General features: G+C 35.0%; 1 protein-coding gene across 1 annotated transcript in view; it reads left to right on the top strand.

Annotated features, from left to right (window-relative positions):
- The window catches only part of TMPRSS15 (transmembrane serine protease 15), a 52604-nt gene that overhangs the window by 14940 nt on the left and 22080 nt on the right, over positions 1 to 15584 (top strand). The window contains exons 7-13 of the mRNA XM_062510777.1: positions 4263 to 4371; positions 7060 to 7169; positions 8027 to 8164; positions 9254 to 9403; positions 11653 to 11755; positions 12201 to 12351; positions 13533 to 13674. Coding sequence (XP_062366761.1) covers positions 4263 to 4371; positions 7060 to 7169; positions 8027 to 8164; positions 9254 to 9403; positions 11653 to 11755; positions 12201 to 12351; positions 13533 to 13674 — 903 coding nt within the window. The remainder of the gene's footprint in view (positions 1 to 4262; positions 4372 to 7059; positions 7170 to 8026; positions 8165 to 9253; positions 9404 to 11652; positions 11756 to 12200; positions 12352 to 13532; positions 13675 to 15584) is intronic.

The raw sequence follows: 15584 nt of genomic DNA, 5'->3' as shown, positions 1-15584 counted from the left end.
ATCTGATCTAAACCTACTCTCTGTCAATTTGAATCCATTTCCCCTTGTCCTGTCACTCCAGGCCCTTGTAAATAGACTCTCTCCATCTCTCTTGTAGGGTCTCTTCAGAGAAAGGCCACAATTAGGTCACCCCAAAGCCTTTTCTCCAAGTTGAATAATCCCATTTCTCTCAGCCTTTCTTCATAGCAGAGCTGTTCCATCCCTCTGATCACTTTGGTGGCCTCCTCTGGACTCACTTCAGCAGGTTGATGTCCCGACTAGGTCTGAATTTACAAGTTTCATCCACGTTTTATTGGAGATACTACATTCATACCTGTTATATATGACAATTTTATTGATACTATATATCAGTGGATACAGACAAAAATAAGCTCAAATACTTGAAAGCAAAGCTGTGTAGACATGACTCAGCTGTGCCTTGGAGGCCACACAGTGGTTTAAGTTATGAATTGTGCTTGAGTAGAGTTTTTCAGCTGATGCATAGACCCTTATGCACATGGGGTTTTGATGTGATTTGCTCCCCCAAATCTCTGCCAAATATAGTTTGTGAATGTTTTCCTCTTTGTAACCGAGGATGTTATTTCTTGTTTGAGCACAACTGAGCTGAAAATTTCAGGAATGTGCATACTTAACAAAGGTAGTAAATAAATAACTACAAATAATAAAATTAACGAAATTTAAAATAAAAGCACTAAATAAATATTAATAAGACTAAAAATAGGCAGTGTCACAGGGAAACCTGCTGCAGTTACAGTCCAGAGAGATGGATGATTTGTCTCTCTTCAATGATGCTTGGTATTTCCAACCCATTTGGTCAGTTACCCCTAGTGCAGCAGTTTGTTTTTTTTTTTGTAACCTTAGAGAAGTACAGTTCTGGCTGGAGGACAACTTGTTGATCCATGTTTCTTATGTTACATTTTCAGTCTTTTCTATCCAAAACCTCAGAGCTTCTCTAAATTGTATGTATTACAAGCTTCTTAGCAGATTTTATAAAACGAGTGGGATGGGGGTGAGAAGTTGGATGCACCTTTGGGATACCTGCCAAGTTTTCCACCTCTTTGATGTTTCACTTTTGTCCCATTCCTAGGCAAACTTAATAAGGTCACATGAAAGCTAATTTTTTTTTTTAGATTTTCAGAAGTTCGTCAGAGTTTCACAATGAGATTCATAACCAATTCTTAATTCATGCTACAAGTGCTCCTGCACACAAAAGAGGTGCTGTCCTCCAAAAAAAACTTGGTTTGTTTTTCATCTTGGTTGTTATTCTGTCTAGTATTTCTGATTTCATAGTATCAATGGTCTAAAAATATAGGATTAAAAAGTGATGTTTAGTCATCTCTTCCCTCCATTAGAGAGAATTCAGAAAAATCTCAAATTCTCAGAATAGATTCAGGCAACTGAACACCCTTTTTTTTTTTTATTGATTAAAATTATCTTGAAAGGTTTCTTTCTGGCTCTGCAAATACAGTGCAGTAACAAAAAGCTTCACAAAAGAGCAGCTAGCAATTTCAGTGAAAGGGTCTCTAGAGAAATGTGAAGTCTGAACAGCAGCTACTAATAATGACTGGCATTGCTGTAAAGCAGCCATGTAGCACGTAGGGGTACAGAAAGGGAGACTGGGGGCTGATCCCAGGAGGGGTTTTCTGCAGACTCTCTGCAGCTATTACATGTCTAGACTATCATTTTGTGATTACTCACCTCACAGCATCACTGCAGCACTGAGAGAGATTAATCAAAAAGTAATGAACTGGCCTTTGGCAGAGAAAGGTCCTGTCAAGAGAAATGTGTGGGCTTGATTTGACCAGTTTGGGGAGCTTCTCCCTCATATTCAAGGCTAACAGGATGAAGTGCCATGTATGGAACATTAGTAAATAGAAGTGGGCAACAAGATACATGTTGGGGAAAGAGTGGAAGTGGTTCCTACAAAGGATATCTCCTTTTTCCTTAGGAGACCTGCAGTTTTTCTTTGGGCTCCAGGAAGAGACAAAATGGAATAAATTCCATGCCCCTGCCCATCTTTGACCACAGCTGTTTTCTCCTTGCAAGGAGAAAGCACTGGGAGGTTCTCTAGGGAAAGACCAATCCGTGCTCTCTTCTTCCTCATTCCTGGCACAGGAAGCACTGGCTATTGCTAGTCTGTGGATGACACCCAAGGACCTTTTCCAGAGTCTTGCTGTCCTGTTTGAATTTACTCACTGTCTCTTAAGAGTTAAGGAACCAATATAAGAGAAAAATAACAAGATAAGAATAATCATAATAATAGGGGGCTGGAGCATCTCACTTATGAGGAAAGTCTGAGGGAGCTGGGACTGTTCAGTCTCAAGAAGAGACAGCTGAGAGGGAACCTCATCAATGTCTGTCAGTGCCTGCAGGGAGGGGTCAGAGCATGGACCAGGCTCTGCTCTGTGGTGCCCAGCAATGGGACAAGAGGCAAGGGGCAGAAATGGATGCACCTGAACACGAGGAAAAACTTCTTCACTGTGCAGTGACTGAGCACTGGAACAGATCACCCAGGGAGGGTGTGGAGTCTCCCTCACTGGAGATATTCCAGAACCATCTGGATACAATCCTGTGCCATGTGCTCTAGGTTGATCCTTCTTTGAGCAGGGAGGTTGGAGCCACCGTGGTACCTTCCAACCTGATACATTCTGTGATTCTAACAGAAATTAATGAGCAAACAGTATGCTTATATTTTTTTCTATTGCCCATACTGTGAGTTTCCTTTTAGATCAGATTATGTCTTACTTGTTAACAGCACCAGTTTTGCATAATCTTCATTGATAACAAGCTGGTGCTTTCCTTCTTCTCACACTGATTTTCTTCTTCTCATTAGTAGGGACAGGAAATATATGAATTAAAGTGGAGAGAAAAGGTACTTCTATAAAAATACCCACCTCTAATGCTAATATACAATAATAACTATCATTCATGGACCTTTTCTCTTTATGTATTTAAAATCTATATATTCTGCTTTCCTCTCAAAGATTGCAAAAGGGAATATGTTTCTATTTCAGCTCATGCATTAGGCATGTTGGCAAAGTTCATTCTGCACAGTCTTTATTTTTAGTGTACGGCTACCTGAAACAAAGCTTAATTTTTATTTTGTGTTTGCTACAGTGATAGGCAGAAAGAAATTTGCACTTATAAAATGAATACACAAGGAGGCCTCAATTTATTCTTTTATATATATTTTCTCAGAGTGGGAAAATGCTCAATAAAATTCCCATTTAATTTTCAATATGATTGGTTATTTGTAATTTGGACCATCATTATAGATGTGATTTCATTTCTGAAATTAAAAGCTCTGTATAATTTCTGATCATCTGCTTCAAATCAATGAACTTGTCCTTACCTCTCTCATGTGTGGTATTGATTTTATCCTTATGTGAAAGTTCTACGATACTTTTTGAACAACTGAAGAGAAAACATCACTAGACAGATTCCTAACAAAATGTTCAAAAGATGAAGCAAAACCTTCAGCAGTTCTTCTGTGTCTGCTGAAAATAAAAATCTCTACATGAATGATCATTTCCAATCTTGCTGAGGTTTAAAAATACTTCCCCCCCCTTTTTTTTAAAGTGAAGAACTTTCATAGAATGGAATACCAACACCAAGGAAACAAAACTAATAAAAGCCCTTTGAAAAAATAGATGATGATAAATGACATTTACCTCAGCTGAATGAATTCAATAGCTGGAAACTTGGGAAATACACTTATCTCTTCGAGTACTCAGTAATATATAGGGCGAGGAACTAGGGAGCTCATAAAAGCAGAGATAACAATAGTCAGCCATATCCCCTTTTGCTTTTATTCACATGATATTAAATTGTCTCTGGTAGTACAAACACAGTTTCTGATTTAAAGTAGTTGTAGATAAGAACTGGTAAGGCACGATTCTGCTTCCTTGTAAAAATATAGAGTAAAATGAAAGAAAGAATTGGATTAGCTAAATCCTGGGGATTTTTTTCTGGTTTTAAATTATTTGGATTGATTTAAACTAGTTTGGATTAGTTGGATTGTGTCTAATTTGAAAGTGAATTTTCTGCATTGCTTTTCTTCTCATATAGTGCTTTGAAATCAAATAGTGATAATAAGAAATGGGAAAAAGTTGTAGTATCTTTTACTTTGTCTTCCTATTGTTACTTACAAAGCAGTTCCAAGGTAATCTGAGTAAACCAATATCCAGGGTCACCCACATTTTGGCTCTGATTCTGTTTTTCAAATGTCATTCTGACAAATGTTCTTCATTCTATCTTTACAGCTGCAGTTTGTGATGGAAAATTCATGTTGACTGGTTCCTCTGGGTTTTTTCACTCTATGAATTATCCAAAGCCATATAATGAAAACATTGTTTGCCAATGGATAATAGTGTAAGCCATTTTCCAATAATTTTATACCTAACATTCTTTTTTATTATGAGATGATCATGTTTCCTTCACAATAGTCTTATGTCATTTGCTTTTATTCCCAAATACCCCAGCATAGAAAATTTGTCATACCATTTCTCCTTCGTATTTATGCAACTTTTCTTTAAAAACCTTCATGCATAACCTCCATAAATATATAAATAATTTTTCCACTTACAAAAGTTCTTAGGTACAATTTTGGGAAATCTTATGTGTTTTATACATCCACAGGAACATAAGAGTAAGTTTAAAATAAATCACATAACTCAAAATAATTGCAAGATTTTTTTTTCCTTCAAAAGATTATATTAAATAGTAGTCTTCAGGTAATATCTTTCTATGATGTAATTCTTACTTTCCAGAAAGAATCTTCAATAATTCCCTTGTCACTTAGGTGTAAAGTTTTCATCTGTGAGTTAAGAATATTTTTGTACCTATGGAATTTAGGAACGTTTTAGAATTGTATAATTAGCATGTCATATAATAGCACCAAATGCCTTTTAAGCCTTAGGTGTAAGAGATGGACTTTTTTTTAATCAAGGATATACACCTACAGACAGGGACAACTGTTTGATTTTGACACTCTAGGTCCAGTTCTTAGGCCAGGGAGAAAAAAAGATAGCCACACTATATGACAAATCTCATCCAAAAGTAATTATCTAAAAAAAATAAATGATCACAAGTTAGACAGTCTTAACAATCCCTTCTATGACTGCCAACTCAGAATTTACTGCTTTGAAAGGCAGTAATTCTTATTGCGGTACAATTCTGTCTAATAATGCTTCTTCTTTGATTGAATACTGAGAAGTATTAATTTGGCAGAAGATTTCAAAAGAGATTAAGAAATTGCCTTTAAAATTGGAAAAGGTTTGAACTTCTCATTCCAAAGGCTCCTTTGAAAGTGCTAGGCTTTGATTTTGTTTAGAATGTTCATCTTCACCTTAAAATCCTATTTTTCCTTCTGTTTAGTACATTTTTTCCTCCTCATCTTCAGCAGTACTGTACACCAGTAATTACTGAGAACACCTGGCTTTAAAATGCAGGTGGGTCCCAGGAAGAGAACAAGATTTTTTCCTTTAGAATATGTCTGCCTTGTTCCTCATTTCCTGACGTTGCAGAATTTGAGCACAATGAATAAATACGGCCCAAGTGCCCTTCTTCCTTCTAAACTGTTCATATTACTCAAATTGGTGCTATAGCTGCAGGAACTATTGCATTAGGTAGATATTTATACCAGGTATGTAGCTAATAAAAACTTCATTTTGGAAAAAATCATGAGCAAATATTACATTAGAGGTTCTGCAGATATGTGTCATTACTGATTGAAAAATGACAAAAAAACAACCATCTGAATTTTTTCTCCACTTACCTGCTTTAAAAAAATCAGGCAACACTGAGAATGAAGGCCTAAGGAATTCAAAGTGGCACTCAAATTTTGTCTTTTTTTCAAACACAGTTGTTCCCATGAGGGAACGTTTTGGGTTTTCCAGTGATCTATGTTCTATATTATCCCTATAAAAATGTGTTAAAAGGCAACCTATAATATGTCAGAGATTGGATTTTACTTGTGCCTGCCTTTGTTGAGAAATATTTTCCTATTACCTTTACGAAGAGCTTTTACATTTTCATGCCATTTAACTCCAAAAGAATATCCAATCTCCTCTGCTTCTGAAAGAGAAATATGCTCAGTATTTCCCTGAAGGTTCAGCATCCCAAACCTTTAGATTATATGTTTTAGTCTTTTCTAACCAAGGCCATTTCTTTCCTCTGAAGAAATATAAAAACATTAAAAAAAATAAAAGAAAAAAATATCTAAGTATTTGCTTCACGTTTCTGTACTAATCATTACTGATAAGCACCAGTGGATTGCTGTTGAAAGCTTACTTTCATTGAGTCTCTAAATTCTAAAAAAATAAAAAACACGTAGTAATAGTTAAGCTGATAGTGATAGTAGTGTTTTAGAATTTGGACTAGTGGAAAGGAAATGGAAGAACAAATTCAATGCAGATTACTCATAGAACATACCTGTAACAAAATAAGGCCAAGAATTTTTACACTTTTCAAGTTACTTTGGTCATTAAACTTTGTGTGTGATGGTTTGAATTTATATCAATTTCCCAAAGAGTAGATTTGAGATCATCAATTCTGCATGTAAATCCTGTTTTTGTCATAATAGACAGTGTTTTGGACTTTCAGGAGAGAGATTTTGATATTTTGCTGCTCATATTGATAGCTTGATACTATTCCTCTGGCATTGGGAAGTCTACCTGAGCAGTGAGATATCGAAGAGTAACCGGTATGAAAAAGTGATGGCAATTCAATGAGATGCAGAGGACAACAAAACCCAGCCAAAAGCATCCAAAAAAAGCTTCTAGAACTGATTATCACATTCTAGAGTTCAGAACATTCAGTTTCTAGAATATACTTCACTGCATAAAGGTATATGCACACTGTTACAAAAGGTTTATGCCCACTTCCTTTGGCAGTTTTTGCAAGCTAAAAGTCAGGCAAATAGATCGTCTTGATTAATAATCTTGATTAATATAATTTCATGTTGTTTCTGAACTTATCATTCAAGCATGCAATGACTTCAATGACTTTACTGAAGCCAAAGAATAGATTTTCAGGTTTATCTTTCTCTTGTTACCTTAGAGTGCCTCAAGGGTTGTCCATTAAGCTGAACTTCACTTCTTTTGAAACACAACAATTTGCAGACATATTGAGTATTTTTGAAGGATTAGGACAAAACAAGATTTTAAGAGGTAAGTTTATTTTTCGGCTAATAATACTTTTCCATTAATAAAATCTAAGTGGTAAAATAAGCATTTTTGGAGTATCAAAAGTTCCACATGTATGTCTAAGAGGAAGACTGGATCTACATAAAGTTACCCTGTTAGTTAAGCAATCTCAATATACCTGTCTGCCTTTTAATTTGACCAGATAAAACCCTTATACATTATGAAATTTCTATTTGCTTTTTAAGATCTCATTTGAAAGATCTTGATAACTTCATCATCCTCATGGTTTTGTGGTGTCCATATTTCATTGGAAATATATTGTCAGAAGTTCCTGTAATATCACACACAGTAACATAAAATGAACTGGTGGGAGAAGTGCTATGAAACTTCCTGGAAATCTTACAAATATGGCATTGTTTTCCTCTTGAAATATGGCTGATAATTTATTTCAGTCTCTGTATTCTACTCTGAAAACTGAGATTGAGCCCATTTTTCACAAGACTCAGTCTATACAGCTGAATTCCATCAGAGATGGAAAAACATGTACTGAAGACAGATTATAGGAAGATAAGTCAGAAAGATATATTATTATTTATCTTTATTTTTGGAAATAGGTAGAGGATGGGGATGAGAAATGGTAAAAGACTAGCTAATGTCCATATTGGTGGATATGAGAGATGGAATATGCAGAATATTTATGTCAGCCAAACAGCTAAATGCTGCAAGGTTTTGAAGCTACTGTAGCAGGATCACAGCACAACAGGAAAACCATTCCTTAAGACTCAATAAACTAATCCACTGTGGTTTTGTGACAACACTGGAAAGTTTAATGTGCATGTGACTGTTTTCTCTCTGACCACATGTTTGGGGTTTTTTCTCAGCTTCTTTATCAGGGACCAACCTTGAAACAATTTACATTTTTTCTCATGAGGCTACAGCACAGTTTATGTCCGATTATTCAGAGAATTATAATGGCTTTAATGCAACGTACACTGCATTTAATGCGAGTGAACTAAACAGTAAGTGTTCTCTGTGTGTGTTTGCATGTGTTTGTGGGTTTTTTTTGTTTCTTTTTTTTTACCAAAATTTTGATGAATTTACATTTTCAGTTCAAGAAAATGGAGGTAGAAAGGGAAGGAGCATTTTCTGGCCTCGGTCCAATAACTAAATCCACTTTGAAAAAATTCTTACTGTTTTAAAGATCAAATAAATTATTTCAATAAAGCCATTCACAGGTTTAGAGACCTGTATCTAGCAGTAGGGTGATGTCTGACAAAACTAATCTGTATAAATAAAACTGTGTCTCCACCTCCATCAGATTCTTCTCAGCCACTTTGTTCGCTAATCAGCACTATGAAATTATTGACCACAGTATCTTTATTTTAAAAAACAGCTTAGAACAACATTTCGACATAACATTCAGGACAATATTTGCTTCAGTAAACAGAGTTTAGGAAAAGTCTGGATGAGGTGAATCTACAGTAACAAAATGCAGCAATACGACTCATGATTTGGTGATTGGATAGTGCGGTTTCTTTAGCTGCTAAAATTGGAGCAGGAGGTGAACGGGGAATGTGGCTGGGATGGGATATGCTGCAGGAAGCATCCAGAGGGCCAGCAAGTTCTTGTCATGTAGAAGCCCTGCCTGACCTGCATTTCAAGGCACCAAGACACTGAAATATAATGAGAATAAAAGTGATGAGGATGCTGCAGCAAAGCCATGTGGGCAAAGAAGGAGAAAATGAGAAGGAAGAAAGGGACATCCCAGGGGCATGGAGCACAGCACTCTGCTCTAATGGTGAGCCCTTTCTGCTGGAGCAATCCAGGCCTTGGGAAAGAAAAGAGGAAAAGAAGGATCAGAAATGAAGGTCAGTGAATGAGTGGAAGAGTATGCAGGGCTACCCTTCTAAAGTAGTGTTTTCTTAACAACTACAAACACATTTATTTGAGTAGCTTTGTTGCATGCATAAAAAGGAAATTAAGTCCCCATGGGCTGGTTTACAAATGTGTTTAAAAATTCATATTGTTCATCACTCCTTCCTGTGTAATTCTGAGAAAATACTTACCATCTCTGTCATCTTTTATTTACTAGAAGTTCTTATTCACAGATTATGACAAAATCAATTGCACTTTTGAAGATGGTTTTTGTTTCTGGATACAAGATTTAGATGATGATTCAGACTGGGAAAGAGTTCAGGGTCCTACCTTTCCCTTGATGAGCGGTCCTGAGTTTGATCATACATTTGGCAACTTGTCAGGTAAGACCAAAAAAGTGGCTTGTAGATTAAAAAAAAAAAAAGCAACTTGATTTCACTATATCACTGCATTATAGATTCTTTGTAGGATGTCATAAATATATCAGGGCTACCAGACAAAATGTTTTATGCTACTGATTACCATCTTGTGGAAATCTACCAAAAGTAAAAGAAAAAAGGAAAAGAATAAGTAAAATTATTTAAGTGTGAGGCACTAAAAATTTCAATGCTATTATTACACCAAAATGCCTTATCTGAGAAAGGAATTTGTATTGGACAAAAATGTTATAGGTCAAAAACCTAGATACTTAACTTGAGGGGGGAAAAAGTACAATTGTGTTATTAGGCAAATCGCTTCTGTTTCATCCCTCTCTACTGCTGACATCCTTGTGGTTGTCACAAAATGATTTTGATTTAAATAAAGCTGACCTGCAGTTAACAGGGGGCATCTGTGTCCCCAGTTACCGCACAGCAAACACACAAACACTCCAGTATCTGTAACAATTAAATAACTTAATTAAAATGTGGTCATATCAAAAGTGGAATTTATTTAAAGAGACAATACTGATAGGAATTGGATTTTGAGTATATCATGAATCCTTATCCCAGAATTAGACTCCATAAGTTTGGGGGTTTTTTTCTGCTTCAACAACAAAGCCAAACAATCACTTTCTCAGCTGATTTATCAGTCCAGCTAAAACCAGATAAAATACAAATTGGATTTTGCATTGATTATATATATTCTATGCAAGACTTACATAAAACATATTCTATGACAAATAAGTAGGAAATTGCAAATTATTCTGAAAGAAGTTACCCCTGAGAAAAGAAAAATAACATTTTGCCCTTTATTAGATAAAAATTATTCAACCCTCTCCGAGTAAATGTGCATTTTCTAAACAGTCTTCAGAACACTCTTTTGTCTACCTAATTGGCTTCTAGAATTCAAACCAGATGAAATAATGTAAAAAATTGTTTAATAAAACACTTGACAATGATTTCTTTCTCTCAAAAATATTAATCTATTTTTAAGTATTCTCTGCTTCCCTGTGCCAAGTCTAAGCTGACATATGCAATGTTCCACGTGCAATATTACTATTGTGTTGGATATTTCAATTTCTGTGAGCTGTATTTTGAGCAAATTGCATCATTAATATCAAGCTGTTATTTTCAGTGAAACTCTTCTTTTTTTTTTTTTTCTGCTCTTAAAAAGCAAAGACCTTAATACACATTCAAAAATTGATTCTGAATGCTCAGGGAACTGATGAAAAGGAGAACTGTTCCTTTGCCTATATGAAGAACTTTTTTTCCTTAAGTCACTTACCAGTCATACTTTAGTACACGCTCTCTAAGTCAACAGAGGAAATTAAAGACCTGGTTCAGATTTCGGATTAATTTTTAGGAATTTTAGCCTCCAAAAATACCTCAATAATCTGGAAGCATAAATAACATAATACAGTGCACATAATGTAATTCATATAATTATAATTATATTAATCTGAAAATTCTATTAATATATTTGGATATATATATATTTGATAGTTACATGGCTAGATAGACAGAGGAAAATAAGATATTACACCTTTGATTTGAAGAAAGCAAGAATTTTATTTTAAAGTTGCTTAACTTTGCATTTCTTATGACAAATCCCAGTGCTTCTGTGGCCTGGCCTCATATGGCAACAAGAAGTTCAACTTCCCAGCTGCAACAGATTTTCTCAGAAAAAGTTGCAAACTCAATTTCACAAATAAAGGGGGGGGAAGGAGGGGGGTTTTGTTTATAATGCCTCACTTTTCTATAAAATATTCACTTAGTCATTCTGTCACCCTCTCAACACACAATCTGTATTTCCCATTGTGACGTGGTTACGAATAATGAAAATGTCAGGAAGTTCTTCTGCAAAATCACAAGTTTTATCAAACAGGAAGACATTTTTATAAACCCAGAAGAATTGCTGCCTTCACTGAATGTAAGGCAGGGTTCCTGCTCACTTGAAAAGGACTAGTTTGCCATTGCTTATCTAGTTCTCAGGAATATCCAGGAAGCTTGAAAGCTCAATTTAATATGTCATTGACTAATAAAATATAAGTTGGGATAATCACTCACATTTACTGGGTCAGGAATCTTCCAAATAGTGCAACACTATCTGTTCTTGACGTTATTTTAAATGTAAAAAACTCTAATTCAGTAAGTTAAAAAGTAAAAAAAGACACTTTTTTCATCCTGGCTAAAGTGTGATCATTACCTTGCAGGATTTTATATTTCAACACCCATCGGACTTGGATTCATAGAAGAGCGAGTCCGGATTCTGAGTTTGCCTTTGGTCCCTTCAGATCTGTATTGTCTAAGCTTTTGGTATTGTTACATCATTCTTAAACCTGTATTTTGTTTAAGAATATACCCAAAGAGCTTTCTTTCATATAAAATATTAATCCCATTCAGTATGCCGGTAATGCCAGCCTAGTTCTGTTTGTATTTTCAGAGTCTCAGTTCTGGGCCTGAAGTTTAATTCCTTTATAGCTTTGACTTTTGCAGCTATAATGTATTTTATTTTCTACCCTGTGACCAATATTCATTTCTGTACAAAAATGATATTAAGGATCCCTGAAATGTTTCTTGTCATGAAGCTTAACTAGGTCTCTACAATTCCAGGTGTAATCTAAGCATACAATTAATATTATTTTCATGCTATCTTCAAATGAATCCGAATTTCATAAGATATTATAACATAAAAAGGGACATTTTTTTTCAAGGAGTTTGACTTTGTTCTAATAATATCAAGATGCTTTTCCCCTTCTAGGTATTTCATGTATGGGACTAACGTTTATCGTTTAAGAGTTAGCATAAGTGATGAGCATGGTCCAGAAAGGATCATTTTTGAGAAAGAAGGAAACTATGGAAACAACTGGAATTATGGACAAATAACTTTAAATGAAACATCTGATTTTAAGGTTTGTTAAGCTGCTCTTTTTTTTCCTTTTTTTTCATTTATTTTAACTAAACTGATATCAGAGTTTTCTGTGAAATGAACCCAGAATCCTACTGTTCCAAAGATAATACTTATTATCATTTAACAATGCCGGCTATTAAATAAATATTAGCATGCAGAAGATTGGAATCCCCATTTAAATTCCCACAGCCCCTTTTCCCTACTCTGGAATTTAGAGTATTAATATATCAGAAAACAGAAAAATCCTGATCATTGTCAAGGAACAATGAATGTTATCATGAGAGCTTTCCACAAAACAGGAGTGTTCAAAGCCTATCAAAATATGCTGTGGAATATAAAATCTCGATAGTGAGGGTGATGTGAAACATTTAGCCATGAGAAGATTTAAATTTAAATTGCTTCAGATTGTGAACCAGTGTTTTCACAAAATAATCCACTGAGAGTGTGTTGCAGATGGAAGTGCTTTTGACACCACGTGATTAACAACTGACCTTATTTATCTATAAACAAAAGGAGGAGACATTCCAGACAATTCTTTCAGCACCTCTCTTTTGAAAAATCATCTTTTTTTACAGGGTTGGTTTGCCCTGCTACAGTAGTTTTGATCGATTTCTGGCAAGCACTGCTAGAAAGATGCGTTTAACATCTGAGGAAATAAATGCATTTGTAACCTGACTGCATCAGATTTCCAGGAAATATGTAACCACATATGATCTAAAGAGGATTGCTATATCTAACTGTATTTCACCATCACTAATTACTTGTTTGCAGGATTATTTTAAATATGTGGATATTAAAGAATGATAAAGAACAAATGAAATTACTTTTAGTTTTTTGTGCCATTAGTTCAGGAGAAGTTTGGGGTGATGAGCAATGCAAAGTTGTTTTTAGAATTACATGTATTTATATAGAAAGCAAAGTAATTGAATGATTTTAACTCATGTTCATCATTTAAATAAAGAAGCTGCTACATTCCTTAGAATGGTCCACTCAGTTTGCATAGTGCTGTTCTGTTTTGTGAGGAGTTCTGTCTCATCCCCGATGCCTTCCCCTGAGTACAGCACCAATGTAAATTACAGTGGAAATAAGAGCATTCATGAAGAGAGAGAATGGTACAGTCTAGGAAGCTGAAAATAGTTCATTAAATTATAAAATTCTATATTTTTTTTTTCCTGAATTCAGGTTATTTTTGATGCCTTTAAAAGACGGGGTGCCAGTGATATTGCCGTGGATGACATTGGCCTGACGAAGGGAAAGTGCAATGAAAACAATTATGTAGAGCCAACTGTGAGGCCAACTGCTCCTACCACCCCTTTAGTTCCTAGTAAGTAAACACTCAATCACTGCTGATTTCCTGTTGTTGTATTGGTGTTTAAGTGGGGCAGAATTTTCAACAGCAGTTTCATAAAAACCTCTCATCAGCGTTATAAAATTATCTTTGGGATAACACGGTAAGATCGAGTTCCATGCCTCTCCAGACAGGTTGCACAGCTTGATACACACCCTTCCAGCTGCAGAGTTTTTTAGAGCAAAACACAGAGGTTTAAGCTTCCTCAAAACATTGCAGCTTCACAAAACTAAGCAGGAAAATCTCACAGCAAGAAACAGAGAAAATACCTGTAACCACCCTTATAAATCTGGATAACTTATATAAAAGAGAGAAGAAAGATTGTATATTATGTTAAACAAGCCCAAGCACATTCAAAGCAAAAAGCAATACAAATATAAATAGAGCTTGTGGAATAATCATTAAAATATATGATGGGGCTTGCTTTGTAATTTATTCTGAAAGTGGATGAAATTTTGGAAAAAAAAAAAATTCTACAAAAGACCTATTCAGACATGTCTTCTCAAATCATTAAAACAAACACTGAGCATGTTCCAGCACTGCTTCTTATTATATTTATAGTGCCTTTCAAAGCACAGCTGGTTTCTCTCTTGGCAACATGCAGTAAATAAAAATGGTCTAAAATTAAAATAATAGTAAGACTCTTTGCATTGTATTCATGTTGAAACACTGTATACTAATATTCTTATTCTCTCAAATCTGTCACCTCCAAATCTACTGCATCAGGACAGGTAAGAAAAAAGACTTCTAAATATAAGAGTAAAATGCAGTTTTAGAGCTCCATCAAGAGACACAAGGAGGTAAAGTTCAACAAGGTGTGTCTGTCAGCAAAATTAAATTTTAATAACAGTAGTAATTTCAGTCATAGTTTCTCAAAATGAGTTTTGGAATTCAATAGCAGTTTTTATTAAAGTAATTTTGTGGAGAGATGCTGATGCCTGTCCCCTCCAGCTAACCTTCAGGTGCTGTGGGTAAACACACCTCACGAGTTAGCACCAGACTAATGATTATTGGTAGAATAACCCTGTGGTAAATAGCAGATGAGTGCTCCTGAAAAATACCAAAGGAATATCAAACTATAGATCTTCACCCAGTGCATGTCATAAAATTTTAGCATTCAAAGAAGGGACATGGTAATATGGCTTACAACTCCTTATGAAAGAGATTAAAGAGATCCATGATACAAGAGGACAGTCTAAGCTGTTGCTGGGGAAAAAATAACTTGTAATTTTGTTGGGACGTGCTACAACTTCCTATCTGTAACCTGATTAAAAAAAAAAAAAGAATGCTATCAATCATCTTCAAAGAAGTATGAAATTACTTTGATGAACGTGTACAAGCTTACTAACACTAATGATTTCACTACAAATGTCAAGTGTATAAGCAAGACATAAAAGAATTTGAGCTGAGTCATTTCTTTTACTAGAGTTAGGGTTTCAGTACAAGTCACTGGCATCATTCTCAGTGCCACAAAAGCTCCTTGAAATGTAAAAAAGGATATTTTTGATGGTGGCATGGCAAAGCCAGATTTGCTTTTGTCTTTTGCAGGAGACTGTCACATTATACTTTAATCTACAACAAAGACTGCTTTTATCTTCATGTTAATTTATAATCTGTCTTTCAACACAAACAGTGGTGTGGAAAAGACAGTGTACATTTCACACTTAAGATATGTATGTCAATATGAGCTGAAGTTTTGACCAAAGCACAGAGATACAGGTCATACATAATTTCTAAAGTTTTGAGAAAATCATCTGTTGTGCTCAGCCAAGATTATTGGCAGTGATTATGATTTGGTTCTCTAATGAATAGCAGCTGTATGAATAACTCCATATGAATTTATGTTTAAAGATCACTAGAAGTTTTTAAAACATTTTTAAAGCATT

The sequence above is a fragment of the Cinclus cinclus genome, chromosome 2, assembly GCF_963662255.1.
Source record: "Cinclus cinclus chromosome 2, bCinCin1.1, whole genome shotgun sequence".
NCBI classification, from domain to species: Eukaryota; Metazoa; Chordata; class Aves; order Passeriformes; family Cinclidae; genus Cinclus; species Cinclus cinclus.
This window is presented reverse-complemented; position numbering and strand designations above follow the sequence as displayed.